Source organism: Electrophorus electricus, chromosome 11 (assembly GCF_041902795.1).
Source record: "Electrophorus electricus isolate QZ-2024a chromosome 11, ASM4190279v1, whole genome shotgun sequence".
Lineage (NCBI taxonomy): Eukaryota > Metazoa > Chordata > Actinopteri > Gymnotiformes > Gymnotidae > Electrophorus > Electrophorus electricus.
Window position 1 is genome coordinate 22,687,959 of NC_137507.1, and position 18,686 is coordinate 22,706,644.

At 41.4% G+C, this 18,686-nt stretch overlaps 1 protein-coding gene across 3 annotated transcripts in view; it reads right to left on the bottom strand.

The window, feature by feature from the left end:
- clcn2a (chloride channel, voltage-sensitive 2a) overlaps positions 1-17,847 on the bottom strand; it is a 35,821-nt gene extending 17,974 nt beyond the window's left edge. For 2 of the 3 annotated variants that reach the window (XM_081723213.1, XM_027031430.3), the window contains exons 1-2: positions 14,283-14,813; positions 2,860-3,013 (exon numbers count right to left, since the gene is read on the bottom strand). In XM_081723213.1, the coding sequence (XP_081579339.1) occupies positions 2,860-3,013; positions 14,283-14,333 (205 nt within the window). In that variant the 5' untranslated portion in view covers positions 14,334-14,813. Of the gene's footprint in view, positions 1-2,859; positions 3,014-14,282; positions 14,814-17,141 lie in introns of those variants that run through there. The other variant, XM_027031421.3, reaches the window with a different exon arrangement.
- Positions 17,848-18,686: the final 839 nt, after the last annotated feature.

Consider the following 18,686-nt stretch of genomic DNA (forward strand, 5'->3'; position numbering starts at 1 on the left):
GCTCAAGCTCGCCCAAGTTCCTCAGCCATTATGTATATTTTTAGCACTTGCCACACATTCTCAAGAGGATTCAAATCAGGGCTTTGACTTGACCATCAAGAAAAGACAAAAAAGTATTCTTGTAATATTTGCTGGTATTTGACTCAATCCATTTGTCCTTCAACTTAATTAACTTTCCAGTTCCTGCTAGTGACAAGGATCCCTAAAGAATGCTGCTGCTGCCAACAGGACCATTTCTGAAATTACATATTTTCTCCTATTTCAGGCATTATATTTATATGTCTTTCAGAGACTCAAGTTGCTATCCCTCACCCAGTTATGGCTGACCCAGCAAAGAATTCCAGACACCTCAGTCTGGAACAAAAGTCTGATCTAGACAATGGTTTAGGTTTGTATGATGCTTCTTCCATTTCATCACAGGGATATTTGAAGACTTTGATCTTTTTCATCTTTGATATCTTTTCTACGCCTTTATGCTTTTCAGTAACTTTACCTTTAATGATATTTTGTGGTCGACTCTTTTCATTGCATGGAGACAGATGAACCACAGATAGTCATTTTTGTGTTGAAGCCTTACTGGACCTCCCTGCATGCAGACAGAGATCACTCAGCTAACTGGGTGGATTAGTAAAATAATATTGTGCATTTGAACTAATTATGCAATTCTCTTATTTCTTTGCCTCTTTCTGTCTTTTCATTTTATTTATTTATTTTTGAAGTCTATTACGCCTCGTTTAATGTTGGAAATCTTCAGTTAAAGCTCCAGGCTTTTAAATATATAACACTTAAAAAGCTGTGCACTTTCTTGGACATCAAGAAAGTATTCAGTGCTTTCTTGAACATAAAATGTTGTGTCAGAATAAATGTACTCAGTATATATAAATTTAAAAAATTGATACATAAATACATTTACCATGAAATCTGTGTGCCTGTGTAAAATTTGATTCCTTCCCTCTTCAACGTTTTACTCTCACACACACACACGCTCTGTTGTCCCTACTTTTTCTGTCTCCATTTTTTATCCATCCTTTATGTGTCCATTCCCAATCATCTCTCCTTCCCCTGAGTAATTACACATTACCCATGGAACCGAAGCTATTAAGTGGTAATTACACAGACTTCAACATCATAAGAACATAGGTAGGGTCTAAGTACTGTTCCTAGACAATGTGTGTATTTATACATAAATTACACACACAGACTGTATTAGCACAGCATTGTAGTGAGAGTGAGGAGGAGAGAGAAAGAGAAATATTGGGTGGGTGTAAACACTGTGTGTATTTTTTATATAGACATAAAGGGGGGAGTTTGTGTGTGTTTATTATGTATATACAGCCATGTGTATATAGCCACAGTGAGAGAGAGAGAGAGAGAGAATGAGAGTGTGACGTCTGCTCAGCAGAACTCACATTCTGTGTGTGGGTGGTGAGCTGGTGATCATCCAAGCCCCTCCAACCCTGTCGCAGAGGTTCTGAGGAACAACACGCCATTCTGAGGCAGCAGGCGATTTTTCACGCTTTTTCACACCAAGCAGTTCACACTCAACAGGTTGCATAAGGAGGTGATGATACTGATACAGAAGGTGTGTGGGTCTTTGGAGATTATCCTAGCGAGAGCCAGAAATCTGCTTCATTTATGAAAAGCCAGTGAGGTAACTGGAGGAGGCTAAGACACAGTGAGCTCTTAGGCAGCCTCCTTCTAATGAACTCATAATTCAGATGTGTTTTTTTTATTGTGGCACATTTGTAGCTGATTAATTACGATATAATAATTTAATTATATATAGTATATGAGAAATTAGAGGTTGCCCCACCACAAAAAAAAATGTAACCATTGAATTTTGTCTAAAATAGTCAGTCACTCTTAGATGCTCACGCACACACACCCTTGCACACAAACACACTGGCACATGTGCAACCGTGCATACACACAAACACAGCCAAGCAGCTAAGTATAGATACATCCCACGGATATTCAGGATCAATTGTCCTATATTGACAGAGACTGACTGTGCTCTGTACTGGCAAATATACACCACTAAGCTGCGGGTTATAGGTTGGGGGCTTGGCAGTGGAACAGGATCCAACAGATCCGATTGGTTTTTCCCAGCCTGTTGATGACACCATCAAAATCATATAATTACCATCATAACTGGCATCAGTTACCCATCAGCACCACTGGCAACAAGGTCAGGGCTCACCTCCGTTATCCTCTTTACAGGCAAGCTGAAAGAGCTGCAACCACACCTGTGGAATCTCAATGAGACGCCCAAGGACAAGCCGATCAGCCACACGTGACCAGGCGCAATGGCAGCTAGTGTCCAGGAGAGGGCCCTCTATCTTTATCAAGCTAGAAAACGGTCCTACTGTGTCTGCAGCATTTGGCCCCCTCAGACATCCACATCACTATGAGCAACAGTCTGCTTGCTATTTCTAGAGCTGCAGTAATGGCTGTGTGACAAGGAGTAGATGCAAACCCCACTCATGGCCCAGCATGTAAAGCAATTACCAGCACCTCTTTCATGTTCAGCCTGGCCTGCCCTACCAAATCCCCTATTCCAGTGTTCACTCTCTTGCTCTCTCCTTCTGTCTCTTTCTCTCACCTTCTTTCTCTCTCTCTCTCCTCTCCTCCCATAGTGCCCCCCCCCCCCAATCCCTTCATCCTTGATTTCCTGCCCTTCCTCATCCTTGCCAACCCCCGATGTGGCTCATTGGGGTGGGCAGCTGTAAACACAGGGTCATCTGCATGGTCAGCTGCATGCTCAATGGATTCAGTATATATATATATATATATATATATATATATATATATATATAAAAAATATACATACATACATACTCACGCACGCACAAAACTCACATTGGCACTTTGCGCACGGGTCCTTTTCATCCTCCAGCTGTTCTGGGGTTTGGCTGCGGACACTGGTGGCCCTCCGCAAGCCGCCATCTTCCCGTAGCCGGGCCGCCTCCTCCTTTGCGTAGGCTCCCAGCTCCTGGGTGTAGCGTCCATACATCTAAAGCCGACAGGTGGTGGAGACGTTAATACATAAGAGCGCCACGGGGGAAACTGGCTTACATCCAACAGTTTAGTGTGTGTTACAGGCAGAGCAGAGCAGGTGGCATAGTAATGATATGCCATCAGCATCTAAGGTGAACGGCAGAGGTCTAACACCCTGTCAGTCTTTTAGGCGACCTGTGGAGGGAACGTGATCTGGTTCAGGAATAGGATGAAATGGAGAGGTATGAAACAGATTCAGTTATAAACAGGAAAGGTGTGAACTTCATATAGTCCCTTTACATTTATTTGTGTCAGTTTGCACACCAGAGAAAAGTTGTTCAGAGAGAGATCTATACTATAGTGCCAGAAGTATTCGCTCGTCTGCCTTCGCACACATATGAACTTGGGTGACATCTCAATCATAATCTATAGGGTTTCATATGCCCACCCTTTGCGACTATAACAGCTTCAGCTCTTCTGGGAAGGCTTTCCACAAGGTTTAGGAGTGTGTTTATAGGAATTTTTGACCATTCTTCCAGAAGCGCATTTGTGAGGTCAGACACTGATGTTAGACGAGAAGGCCTGGCTTGCACTCTCCGCTATAATTCATCCCAAAGGTGTTCCATCAGGTTGAGGGCTGGACTCTGTGCAGGCCAGTCAAGTTCTTCCACACCAAACTTGCTCATCCTTATCTTTATGGACCTTGCTTTGTGCACTGGAGCACAGTTATGTTAGAACAGGAAGGGGCCTTCCCCAAACCCATTCCATGAAGCTGTCTATGCACTGTTCTTGAGCTAATCTGAAGGCCACATGACATTTGGAGGTCTGTAGCGACTGACTGCAGAAAGCTGGCGACCCCTGCGCACTATGCACCTCAGCATCTGCTGATCCCGCTCTGTTATTTTACATGGCCTACCACTTCATGGCTGAGTTGCTGTCATTCCCAATCATACTCCTGAGAGTGACCCATTCTTTCACAAATGTTTGTAGAAGCAGTCTGCATGCATAGGTGCTTGGTTTTATACACCTATGGCCATGGAAGTGATTGAAACACCTCAATTAAATGATTTGGATGGGTGAGCAAATATTTTTTGGCAATATAGTGTAGTTTATAATAAGGAACCCAAAACAGTACCCCAAACAAAACCCAAGTGAAAAAACAAAAACAAAAAAAAAACATTTGAAAATGGCACAAATCAAAACGCAATGGCTATAAGAGCTCCCAGTAGATCGCTCATCCAAACAGCCGTTTTAATCCAGTACACCATTAGAAATGCTGCCATTCTGAAGCTAATGAGAAAGTCCACATCAAATGATCCTTTTAATGCAAAATCTTTAGGAGAAATTGAAACTAACAAACTTGGGTACTAAACGTGAGATATACAGCTTTGCAGTTTCTGTTTAAAGCCTTGCAAACACTCACCATTTACTTAATTAAAAAACTCGATCTTATAACTACTGTCACTGCTCACGTTATTAGGTAAATCTTATCATCATTGTAGTTTGTATGTTGAATTACAGACCATAAGCCAGCTGTCAGCACACATAAAATGGCTAGAGGGTGGCTGGTGACTTATGACCACAAACCACTGATGACCATATATGATGCTCAGCACAGCATTAACATTGCTATTGCAGTGGTTTGATAGACTTGTAGCAGCCCAACACCCGCCATTAGGCACAGCAGTGTTGCTGGAGTCTACACAAGCATAATGTCACCCCTGGGCCATGAGTGACCTGCCAGCCAAAAAATCTGATGGCAGCAAAGGACCTCTCATCAATAACTGAGCACCAATGAAAAATTACATGCAGGCTAACGCAAATTAGGCATGGTAGCAGAGGGGATATAAATATCTGTACACCTACAAAGTGCAATTACTAGGCAGGTTTTTCTAACAAGAGTGCTCTTTTCTCATAGGTTGCCCTTTAAAGTACACCTCACAGTAATAGTTTTGAAGTCACTTGTAATAAACATACAGTCACAGTGCACTAAAACATACAGAATCCAGTTATTTTAGTGTGGAAGAAACACCTTCCAAAGACATTGTTACAAAAACGTATGTAATTGATTTACACAGCTCCTTTGTGTGTGTGTGTGTATTAAAAGAATCTTGTCTCTAAATCAGTTGCCCAAGTATTTTTAACATGAGACAGACTCAGTAGTCTGCAGACCTTCACTGTCAGAACATTTTGAGACCTAGAGAACGGAATATATTTAGTCTACCCCTCAATCACCATGGTTTGAGGTCACACAAGGATTTCTGAATGAAATCAAAGTCTTAGAAGTACAAAAGGGGCAGAAACTATCAGTTTTATTCACACAGAAATGACCCAAAACTGTCCACTTTATTAACATAAAAAGTAAATAGTTCAAGCCCAATTACAGATCCTTGTGGTAATAATTCCAGAAAATATCTCACGTAACATATGACCCACAATAAGTTACTACCAACCCAATTACAGCCAATCCATGCAAAAGCAAATTGTGATCAATCATACTAATTAATTTGTCACATCGACATCACGTTTAGCACAATGTTGATTTCCCTCAAATATCACAGTATAAAGGCAGAAGCAACAATGCCAGGACTGAAATTCACAAAGCATATCCTGAGTAAAAGAGCTGATGCAGAATCAGATTCCTCTGTGTGCATGCCATATGGTCATAAACCAAGCACAAAAACCAAGGCCGGTGTAATACTGCTGCACTCAAATGCTTTTAAAAAGACGGTCTAGTTTAAATAAGACGAATAGCTCTTGGTGTCCACATACTGGCTATATTAGATTAGATATATTAGAACTTTCAGAAGAGCAGCAACATGAGACACTTATACATGTTTGTTATAATCCACATTTTAAAAAGCTGAATACAAGAGTGACTATATCATCCATAAATACAATGAAGGGTGTGGACGCAAAAACACATTACATATAATCAAGGAATCCAATAAATCTAAAAAGTATCAACTGGTCCAAAATCAACAACAGCAAAAAAAAAAAAATTCTATAGCTTGGACATTATGAGTAATAAGGTCAGACTGCCTGGCACAGTGTCTGTCAGATGCAGGATGGCTCTTATGATGATGCAATCTATCAAGAGGAAGGAATGAGACAAAATGAGAATTAAAAGCATGACAAATTACCTCCTCATCACTGGAGAGGCAAGGACCTTTAATAATTTCCACAGAAAAATCCATGGAGCAACTTCACCTCTTCCACACTGTCCAGATGGAAGCAATACCTAACATTCTGCTTCCATCATTCTACTTTGACCTTTTACCTCTGCTTTTAAGTTGTACATCTGTAGAAATGATTTATCCAGGTGTGAAACAAAAGTTAGTCCTAGGGCCAATCCTGATCTTGGAATGTGTGTAACATCTATTAAATAAAAAATAAAGCATTTGGAAAACCAAGCAAAAAAAAATAAAAATAATAATAATAATCTGTAAAAGGTTCTCGTGCCATTCTCCTACAAGTCTGATGAATTTGATATTATTTCTCTTTTAAGTGCATACTGATCTTTGTATTTATTTCCTCCTGGGTCTATCGTCTTCGCATGCTAAGAGGTGTGTAGTTAAGTGATATACAGGGATCAAAACTAGCCAAAAAGAGAACCTTTAAAGAGCACACAGACCATCTTTTTATATAATTACAAACCCATATACAATTACACAGCAGAAAATAAATCTATAATAGTGCAGACCTTAAGAAGTGTCAAAATGGCTCAGAGGTTAATGTTGGCAGCTGGAAGATTGCAGATATAAATCCCAGTACCACAGGGACCTTGGTGACTAGATGACTGCTCAATGCGACCCATGTGCTCTTATGCGAAGTGTTTCACCCAGAGTCTCTCCAAGGGCAATGTACTACTATAGCGAGTTGTAAATACCTGTAATACATTCAGCTTGGGAGATTCAGCTAAACGATTGAGTGAGGTATTTTAAAAACTTAAAATGACTCACTTTAAATCACTTTAAAGTAAGGCATTTTATGTTTTGTTCATGTAATGCTGTCTCTAATATAATAAAGGTTTTGATTTATTTTTGCTTAGTTATTAAACCTTATGATGACAATACACAAGACAGTTATAAGTAAGCCCTTAGATGGATGATATATTTGCAATAAAAAACTTATTGGAAATGCATTCTTAGTAGAGGTGCACGATATATCGATGGCCAATGTATAATTTGCTGATAAGGATAATTTTTACTGTATCGTTACGGTGTGGAAATTGGAATTTGTATATTAGTACAGGTCTAAGATAAATACCAATAATCAGAGATGGATAGTTTTCTTTTCTAATGTGAAGCTTGTGTTTAGAATAATTTTTACTGTGCAGTTTCTTATGCCTGCATCAGCTCAGGTCATTAAAATGGCACATAACATTTGAGAAAGGTTATGCATAAAAGGTAAAATTATCAGTCATTATTATCGGCATCAGCAACAACAGGGTGCCAATTATCAGTTATTGTATTGGCCAAAGAAATTCAATATTGGCACATCACTAATTCTTAGTAGTAGTGATATTTTACATTATGTTTCAGCACATGACGCCAAATGATTTAATATGATATAGTTAAAGGTAATTGAATTTGTCAAATCCAATTAATCACACAAAGGTCATATTCAGCTTGAATTAAAGGTGTTCTGTCTTTAATTTGACCATGTGGCAGCATGGTGACTTGGTGGTTAACATGCCTCTCAGCACTAGGATATTTGGGGTCCAATCTGTTTCCATATTCTCAGCTGTGTCTGTGTGGGTTTCCTCCCACAGTCCAAAACATGGAGGTTAGGTAAATGGCCATCCTGTTGTGTGCGTGCATGATCGTGTGTCTGCATACTCAGTGGTGGATGGTGTTGTCGTCTCTCCCCTCCCTGCACCTGATTCAGTTCCCCAGGGGGCTGAGGTTTCTGGCTGAGAGTTCACTGTATGCAACACGGCTACTGCTTCTCACCGGTTTACATTACTGGACGTAAAAACTGTGTTAATTGTGAAGTGATCTTGGGTTCTTTGAAAGGCACAATACAAATACTACTTAATTCATATAGAATAAAATGAGATCATGATTAGTGGCAGCAGATCATGTCAAATTATTTAGATTTTATTCTTTAAGATTTTGCATTTTTTTAAAAGAACATTTGTGGAAATAATTTTTTTTTTTTTAATCACTTCTTCAGTTTCTAACCAAACACCGATATGGCAGACTGACACATAAATGACACCTAATAATGTATTGTTAAGACCCCTGTTTAAGTCGCATGCAGTGCACTTAAAAAGCCTGCGTATAACAGCATAGCATATCAAAGAATTTATCTGGATTCATACTAAGGTATGAACATTTTTATACAGGTGCAACACCATATTATACAGTGACTTATAAATATTTTATTGGATGCTTGTGCTAATTTGAAATTAAAAGTCTGAATTTATAAACTAGGAAACTGAAAAAAAAAAAAAAAGAGGAAGATAAATTTACAAGCATTAGATCAAACAGCAGTAAGTGAGGTGTACTAGAAAAGCTTGCATTCTGAACAGTCTGGTACAGACACCTGTTAAGAACACTGTTTCTGGTGGATTTAATGGAGCTGCAATGTGATCTATAAAGATTTTTAAAAATAGTTATTCCACCAACACCCCCCCCCCCCCCCCCACACACACACTTTTTTTTTTTTTTGGTAGAAGATTTTTGTGAGCACACAAACAGGGGCCAGTTTAACCATCAACTGGGAGTCTCACAGCATCACCATTAATGATTAAATTAGTCCAAGACATGGATGTAAGAATTTTCATTTTACACTTGAATATCCACTCACAGTACCATTCCAACAGCACATTTCCCAGTTGTGAGAGAATTGGTACATACTGGTTAATACGTCTTCTGGAATCATGTTTCATTTGGTTCATGGAAGTGCTAGGTAGATAGTGGATGACACTAGCAGAATAGGGAATGCACTGCCCAACCATATCTGCCTCCCTCGATACATCTCTGCCTCACTCTTTCTATCCTTCAAGCTTCCAGTCAGGCTGCTCCCACGGTAACCAGGTGCCCCCGGCACTGGAGATGAAAACACATGGCTATTGGCATGTCTGCCATATCGTTTCACACCCCCTCCCTCTCTTTTTCTCCATCTCCTCTTCTCACTGGCCCACACCATTTGATTCTCCTGCTCGACATCTCTCTCCATTGCTCATTGTTTTCCATCTTTCCATTTCTCTCATGCTCTCTCCCATCTTCTCTTCTTCCTTGCTTTGTAAATACGTAGCACTTTGATCTGAGAAGCCTGCTGCCAGCACATTGAGATGTGCATCACGCTTCCAGCAGACACACACACACACTCTCTCTCCCTCTCTCTCGTCCGCATGAGCAGGTGCAGCTCGCGGGGAAAGCAGAGCAGCCCAGTTTGAACTGATATGCACAGCCCTCCTCTTCCTCCTCCTCTCTAACCGTCCCATGTCACCCAACCTCTGCCCCTGATCGCCACTCACCCAAAACCACCTGTCTTTATACACCAGCCCCCACCACTACCACATTTCACTTGAGTTCATCCAACTCCCTGACTGAAATGGCACTCCCATACTGTTTATTGCACTGGCACCAGTTCCTATTGGACAGCTTGACAAATTATTCTGGCACTATTAACCCTCCGTGTGCTTATTAACAGAGACATTTAACCTCGGCAACAGAGACAGTGCTGCACAGCCAATCACATCACACTTCCAAAAACACAACATACTGGTCAGTTTGATTCCAGTCCACAATGCCCTTTTGTCACTTAAGTCAAGAGTCCAATCCAAGTCAAGCCACTCTGAATTCTCCTAGCTGAGGAAGACATGGAGAGCATCAAATGTTTGACTGACATATTTGCTCTTATCAGACTGTGTTCTGTGCAGCCAGCACTACACGCAACACTGAAATCGATACAGGGAGCTCTCCAAGTATTCCCCTTCAGCACTCTGGTGGTCACACACAGCTGACTTGCCGATATCAGAAAGAACCCTACAGACCCACCACATGGGCAGCATGCTAACATATACACTGCATCACCAATCGACCAGCTTGCCAGTCAACACAGATGCATTTTCCCCCTCCTGATAGCCTCTTCTGCCACCCCAATCTGTCTCATACCCTGTTACTATGGTCCTGTGGAAAATGAGAGAACTGTCCCTTGGGTGCTCTTCTGAAAGAAGAACGTGTACGTAGATGATACCCTTGCCTAGACTGACAGAATCGACTGTGGAATAGCCGAAACGGCTATTGCTGTCAGCTATACATAGAGGTTTCAAGTGTAAATGAAGCCTTTTGCCTCCTTTGGCACTGAGCTAGAGGAGGATTCGGAACACATCTGGCACTTGAGCACATCTGGACATGAGTCCAGTGCAGCGCCTCTTGTGGGTCATCGCCAACGTGATTTCCCAATCCCCCAGCAAGAGTCTGCAATACTGTAAACAGGCTAATAACATTATGAAGAGTATGAAGAGAAAACAATTAGATGAGCCTTCGCTTTTATGTGCACTAAGGTATTCTAAAGCTTTTTGCAGTTATTACAATCCAAATGTATAGTCAATCACATTGATGTTTTCTGCACTACAGGAATATCTGAGAGTTTTTTAATAGCTAGAAGCATTAAAATAGTTCAATTTAATGCTTAAGACTTTCAAGGTAGGTTAAATCCTGGGCTTTAATGTTTAATTTGACTTAAATTCCACCTTCTGGTGCCTTAATATGCTGATGTCTCAACCTCCTTATAAACATGTGGAACAAGATATAAGGCTGCAGCAGGTTTTTGCCCATCTCACAGTCAGTCCTGCATCAGTAAATTTAAGAAACGCTACAGAATGTCCTGGATTATCATTTGGGAGAGTCAGAGGCAAACACGAAAACAACCCCGTCAGCAGACAGAGACCCTTCCTCTTTCCACAAAGTGCATCACACTAATGACTGCGCTCCAATTTGTAGCACCTGCTGTGAGGATTATCCCACATGCTGCCTAGGTAAAGAGTATTAATGAAATCTATAACATCCTGAGCTGAGCTGGAAAGATTTCACAGTGCTTTTTGGCAAAAATGTAGACCAAGAGTGTCCAATCCTATCCACAAAGGGCCAGCGTGACAGCAGGTTTGCATTCTAACCAACTGGGAGTGCACCTGATACTAACTAATCAACTTTTTGAAGACTAAAACCAATTGATTAAACAAGCAGATATCAGCTGCACTTCTGATTGGTCAGAATAAAAATAAATAAATAAAAATACAGGCCCTTTGTAGAAGATTGTACAGCCCTGCTGTAAGTGTTCTGATTTTGCCACTAAAATCTGATATGACATAAAATTGCTGAGTTCATAAGGGTTAACACACTTGCCCCTCTGGAACTGCACATTATTAGCTCCGAAAACTGCCACCAGTGAGAATCTTAGTGGCCAACATAAACTGCTGCTAACAGGAGTATTCAGCATGGCATGTAGTTAGGTGCCAATGGTGCGATATCTGAACAGTTAAATAATACAGAGGCACTATAATACAGTTAAGGCAGCTGTAATGTAATGTCAGTTGCATCATATATGTTAAAACCTGTTGAAGACCAATTCCTTCTACCTACAAAATGTCAAATTTGTGATTTATCCCAGTGAACTCTCAATATAATACCTTCTCTTGAAAGAGAGCACAAAAGGTGCTTGCCATTTTACAAGTGCCAAAATAAAGCCACTGCTGAGAAAAGCAAGAGAACAATTTCTGAGCCATAATTTAAAGGCAAGAGTAACACATCCATCATTAAAAGGAAATTCAGCATAAATACTGCCTAGGTTTGCTCAGGTTAAGGCCATATTGAGCCTGCATACGGTGGCTGCTGTCATTCTGAAGAGGAGACATTACATCTGCAGGCCTATGGGTTTGGTCTTTACTTCAGCTGGAGTTGCTTCTCTCCTGCTGCCGCAGAGTATGAAAGGACCACGTCTGTACCCAGGCCCAGCCTTCCTTTGCGGGCAAGTTACGTACACTCCACAAGGTCAAATCTCTTTCACCTGCACTTGCTGCATCAAGCTCTAAAACCCCAGAGTGATCAGCCACTCCGCAATGGCGTTTCCCCCACCCCAACTGCCACATCTCCTCCAATCCTGTTGCCTTTCACCTTCTAAAGCTGCGCCTTGAATATCAAGCCTAAACTTTTCTCCCCAAGATATCAAATTACCATCCCATGACACACAGGTATTCAGTCTTCTTCCATCTGCAGAAGCAAGAGGTGCACCTGTCCCCTTGCACAACTAGTCTCAACCTTCACACCTGTCTCCACTCCCGGTACAGCAACACCTGCTGTTTCGGCCTGCCTTGGAGAGCCACAGTGGGAACTGGGTGATAATGAAACCTCCCCGATGTCTGATACACAGTCCCTTGGTGTGGTGCAGTTATGTACACTGAAGCTGCCTTGTGTGATTCTCTGGTTGAGAATCACACAACAGGGCTCCTCCTCATCTTTTCCTAGACATGGCAGCACTATTCACTCACGGTTGTTCTAACAGTTGTAGGCAGCATAAGGTGAATAACTGTCTCCTCAAAAGGGAGATGGGGTCAAAACAGAGCTCAGCGTGTGTTTACTGAAGCAGCAAAGCAGAAATAAGTAAAACCACTCAAATTAGCACAGAGGCCTATTTAGAGGGTTTACTGCTGCACTGGCAGCACCCATCTGAAAATTCTGTGATTTATTTTGGACTAATACAGCTGTTAAATATTGAGTGTAAGCTGGTTCCTTGATAGATGTGTCAGGGAAATCAATTATTGCTTAGGGTCTTTTTTATGACTATATTGTGAGATTACTCACTGAACATGTGTAGGCGGATTTGGGTTTTTAAAATGGTGAGTCAAAAGAGGGCAGGCTCAGAGAAACATGCCTGGAGGAACATTTGCCATTATGATTCATGGCCCAAAAAACAAGATGAGCATGCTTCTGCAAACAGTCAATGAAAAGCAAACAAGCAACAGAGATGAGACCACGCACTGGAAAAGTCTCCCTATTTGCATTTTATTTGCTCATGTAGCCTTGTTTCTGGCCCTGTAAAAAGGTGGGTGGGGCATATCATGTATTATATTAACCCCCAAAGATCACTAGGAGGTTTAGTGCCATCCCTTACTGAAGGTGCAGTGACATAACAGTGTCAGTGCTGGTCCAGCCACCATTTTGTGTTTGTATTGATAAGGAAAGAACACCCAGAGAAATGGCCAAATGTTGCTCATTATGCGATGGTTCAATGTGGCACGTTACCAGAACTGGACTCAACACATGAAGCAACAGTACTAATCTCTGTCCAATTCATGCCTACCTCAAATACACCAGTAGATATCATGAGGCATAAAAAGGTTTGCCCTGTTGATAGGTGATGAGAAGGATGAAGGAAGGATGTGAAATACTAGATAGCTAGTATATGAAAGAAGGAGACAGAAAAGGACGAGAGAGAGGATTACTTCAAGTTCCACGAGGTATTGCATTTTCAGTGTTTCCCCAATATGTGTACCCATCTCCATTTTCCCTCTTCTCATCTCTCTCTGTATAAACAGATATGCCTGTGATGTGCTCAAGGGTGCAGCTGTCAATCGTGATCTGACAGAAGTGGAGGAAACTGGTGCATGAGTCAATTAATATTCACAGAAGATCCACATTTAGTCCACAAGTGAAGCCACGAGAGGAGGGGCTATTGGGGAAAGGAGGGAAGATGAACAGCATAATGTGGCCTGATACATTCAGCGCTGAGATTCAAATCACTCAGCTACAACAGAGAACATTTGGAGCTGTTGTGCTCTTCACTGAACAAATGTTTGTTTATGCACAAGATACGAATTTAACTGTCAGGGATTTCAAAACAAAATAAAACAAACAAAAAAACAACAACTTATCTTACGACTTAGGTAGAGACTGTCGGGGAACTGAAACTTTTAATCTCCATATTAACTGCCAATCACTCACTTCCCTGAAACTAAACAAGCAATTTGCACTCTTATGCACGCATTAAATTAATGAGCCTATTTGCTGGGGATCTCAGTCACGACTGAGTGCGGCAATATATCTTTCCCTTGTAGGCAGCTATCTTCATTTGTTGGCCTACTGTGTCCACAGCGGCTCTCCAAAATCTGATGCACACAATTAACCATGATGACAGTATGTGAATGTAAACTGAAAAAGAACACAACCACTCTCCTTGTAATATTTTCAGCCTGCCTGTGGGAATGTGACACACGGCTTCTTTTGCGATAGAAAAGAATCACAGCTGACCGCTGCGTCCGTTTCTTCACTCACCAAAGTTTGCTGGTATTGAAGCACTCGTTGCTCGGCTCTGTCCTGCGCCATCTGTAGCCTTCTTTGACGATGATTAAATATTAATAGAAACTACTGTGTCCTCTGAAAGCCCAAGATCATTCCAGCTTAATTGGGATGCTTATCACCAGCGCACAGAGTTAGCTGTGTAACAGGTCCTTCGACACAAAAACCCCGCGCAGTCCCTGCAGCTGTCGAACTGCCTCCTCCGCATCTTGATACAGTCAGCCAGTAGAGGTGGATTTTAAGCGGAGAGGAGTTGAGTCGTTGACTTTGCATCGTGTGGGAGGAGATACTAAAGCTTAACAAGCGTACCATAATATGCGTTCCATAATTGTGTCAAGCCAAAAAAATAAATAAATAAATAAAATCAATATGTTTTTTTTTTTTTTTCTCTGCCATCACTGGAAGAGCCGATGATTACTCATGGATAAAGCGCACTGGCAGTGAGTCATGTAGCCTAGGTTTACTAGGTTTATTTGAGGAAAAATGTACTTCGGGGCCATAGCTACAACAGAGCAACGAAATTCATGACATTATGAGCAACAGTCTATTCCCAGCCAGGATATTTCCAACACCATATCAAGAGGCATTGCTCACCCCCCCCCCCCTTTTTTTTTCCCAGATGGTTGTTTCAATTGTGCATCAACTAGCCTAAACCTTCTGCTTTAGTCTTATTAAATATAATGGCTTGGTGCAACAATAACATTCAATATAGAAAAGCTGTTATTCCATCTGGATGGTCTCAATTCTGCTCTTCTGCTCCTATGCTATCGGAGGAGAGCCTTTTTTTAATGGATCAATTGGATCAGCAGGGGGTTGCTGCTCAAAGAGGCACCCCTTGTGGTGAGGACAGAAGCAAACAGAGTGTAAAGACACTACACATTCCTTGAAAATGTGTCTCTTTCTTGGCAAGCATTTCATGCACACTATCGAGGAGGGACATAGAAGGAGGTGTGAGAGAGAGAGGACAGAAATTAGAACAAGGCTAGCCATCATTCTCTCTATTTTCTCTCATTACTCCAGACTGATCCTCATTGCTTGGGGACTGAGCCACTTGTCTGCGATACTGAGTGTCATCAGTTGCTGCAAGGAAATACTATCAAAGCCACCATAGGCCACCCGTCACAACCCTCATTAATAATACATATACTGCTTATAGTAAATACTAAATTTAGGCTTAGGGCTGGGCTTACTTTCCAATTCAGTCACAGCCTACAGGCAGGATCAGCTCAGGGGGTTCATGACATGAAAGCTAGAATTCCCTGGAGAGAGAGGAGTAACCAACGGGTTGTCAAACAGATTTCCCAGCAGAGACTGAGCGCCCTGATAGGCTGCTCTGTGCCCAGAGCTAGCTCATGGAACAGCAGGGGCACACGCGCTGCAGGGGATGAATGCTAAGCCACAAATTCCGACAGTTTGCCTGCAAATGCTGCAGTGTTTACACATACCCACACGCGCTCAGCCCGGGAACACACGCGCATGCCCACTGCACTGCCACTGAGCTCTGGATTTGAGCTTGCCGATTAAGTCTATGTGTAGGTGAGGCTAGAACAGATGGGATTGTTAACCAGAAAGATGCCTACAGACATGCCTGTCTCAGGAACTCTTATCTTTCAAACACTGTCATTAGACATCTTGCTTGTCATTACGTTCAGTTAAAATAGGACTTAATGTGGAATATAAAACCTTATTGTCATTGTTGCTTTTAATCCTGCTCTCATGTTTCTAAGTAATTTTATCTTTCATTAAGGATGGATATTCTAACAATGTCCTTGAGAAAACGTAAGGAATGCTGAAGCATTACCCTCAGTGCTTTGCAAACAGCCCTATAGCAACAGAATTAGGTGCTCTGAAGCCCAGAGCATTAACATACTGACCCAATTCGCCGCATCTCCCACAGAACTTTTCTTATGTTCTTTTAATAAGTCGGTGTGTCCCTCTGAACGAGTTCAGACACATTTCTTCTCTACTGATTACTTATTTACGGCCCCCCCCCTCTGGTGATCGAGAGTAAAGCATCAGTACCCAATTACGGTAAGATATATTGCAGTGCCTTGCACGTGGAGAAGCCACATTGTACACTTAATCTCACAGGGCACAGGCCAGAAATGTTAAATCAGTAAGCCATAGGTATCTACATTTCAACATATTCGGCTTTATAGTAGATCTGAACCTTTGTTTAAACTAAGGAGGTCAAATAAGGCAAAATACTGTTTAGTATAAATGGGACAGAACAAACTGGAGTCTTTAAATCTTTGAAATGACTGTCCTAATTTGTCTCTAAATAATTTATTCGTACCCAACTGCGAGCACATGGTCAACAATCTTAGTAAAAATGCTGGAATTGTGTACTACTCTTTGCGTTAATTTTTAACGTAAACCATTCAGATATAGAAGGACTATATACATCTAGATTACTGGTAAAATGAAATTTAAAAATGAAAACAAAAAGACCTTGAGGATATCTTCAGTAGCCTATATGATTGTCAGTATACACAAAGTTTTCTTTGGAGACAGATTGGCTTTATTCTTCCAGAGTACAACGAATGCTATAACCCATTTCTTGGTGTAAGCGGTTAAACAAAGGAATAAGCAAACTAATTCTGCCTAAGATTAGCCGGTGAAAATAGCGTTATGCCCTTGATCTCGACAGATGATCAAGTCGTTTAAATGTCCTTCAGAATTGATATAAAGAACAGAAGCAGCAAGTATGTCTCACAAACTGTTGTCGTCACAGTTTGATGACTTCTCGGTTAGCCTTCGTTAAGCAGCATATTGTCAAAGATCTTGGAACCAATAACAGGTTGCAGTTGCGTCGTCGAAGACAATGGTACTTACATTTCTCTCTCCGGCTTTTGGTCTTCAGATTTCCTCTTAAATCGCAACAGTCCAAACGTCACCTACGTCGCTCCATTTAATGAGGGAGAGAGGTGGGGAAATCCTCGCGAAACCGAAACACTACAATATCGAGTTAAAACTTTTTGTATTTTTGTAACAGTGTCGCACGGTTTGATCCAAGTCGTTTAATATTCCGATTTTCGTCACTGTTGAATTGATGTGCCCTGTTGCTGCTGTTGTCTCTTGTCGTCTAGGATTCAGCACACATGCGATCGGAACCTGGATTTTTATTTATAATTTCCAGTAAATAAATTAGAAAGCGGCGGAATCGGCGCACTGCTTCAGCTGTTTGCTTTTAGGGCACGCCTTCTCCGACACGAAAATGAGTAATTAAGCCGGCAGAAGGCTCGGTGCGCGTGCAGTAGCCAGGAATTGATTCTGTGATGCAATGCGGGTTCCGTCACTGAATTCGTTCGCAGGTTGATTCCACCACCGTTCCCACCGAAACTCCAGACGTGTTTGTGACATGTGACACTGCATTTTGCTTCAGTTAGATGCAACGTGTAGATTGTCTCCTAGACGTTACTCTAGCAAAGTTCATATAGTTCCATTGACCATTACACACATAAAAAAAAAAATCCCATATATCTCCAGCGCGAGCGATCGCTCGCTCTCTCAGTTTAATACTTCTTGAAATTATAAACGTGACAGTAGAGACTGCCTACAAATCAGGCAAGCATCAGTGCCAATAGGTTCATTTCTATTTTACGCATATTAAGAGAGCGCATGTGTGTCTGAGGAAGACTGATGGCGCCTTGCGGAGCGGTCCGTGATTATAAGAGCGCTGACGTCTGTCGACTCGATTTTCGCTCTTTTCGAATTGGATTGTAGGGTCTCATGGGCCGCTGCAGATTGACCGTCCGGAAGATTGATTCGACATTTTAAGACGCGTTTATTTACGTTTCCCATGACAGAGCGCTACCATTCAAGGACAATGTCCATGTCAACCAATTACTTCTTATTAATCAGTCAGAATATGCATCTTTTGGACAAAGGAAACATTTTGTGCACCAGTTCACAAGACAGCATGTACTTGCTAAGAAGTGCCGGTGCATTTCGTTCATTAGATTAGAATTAGATTAGATTCCTTTCATTTCATTGCACGGAGTACAAAGTAGCAATCTTGGACATCTCCACATTTCGTCTTTATATTGTCGCGGGCCCGACAAAATTATTAAAAACCCAAATTAAACCAGCCCATAGGTTTTAAAGATGTGCTCTCTTGGATCCTATCAGGGATTCATAAACTATAACCATTAACGTATCTTCATAGAACTTGACATGAGGTTAAAGCTACGTGTTGCTCAGTAGGTAGATGTAAAATGTTGTCAGATGACATGGTCTTTGCCATTTACGAGGTTAAATATGATAGTAATACACAGAAACATTTGCCAGAACAAACATACAATGAAGTCCAACAGGATTGGTCCGCATAATCTTCTAAATCGCCATAACAGACTCTTGAGGAATTTGTAGTGGTATACA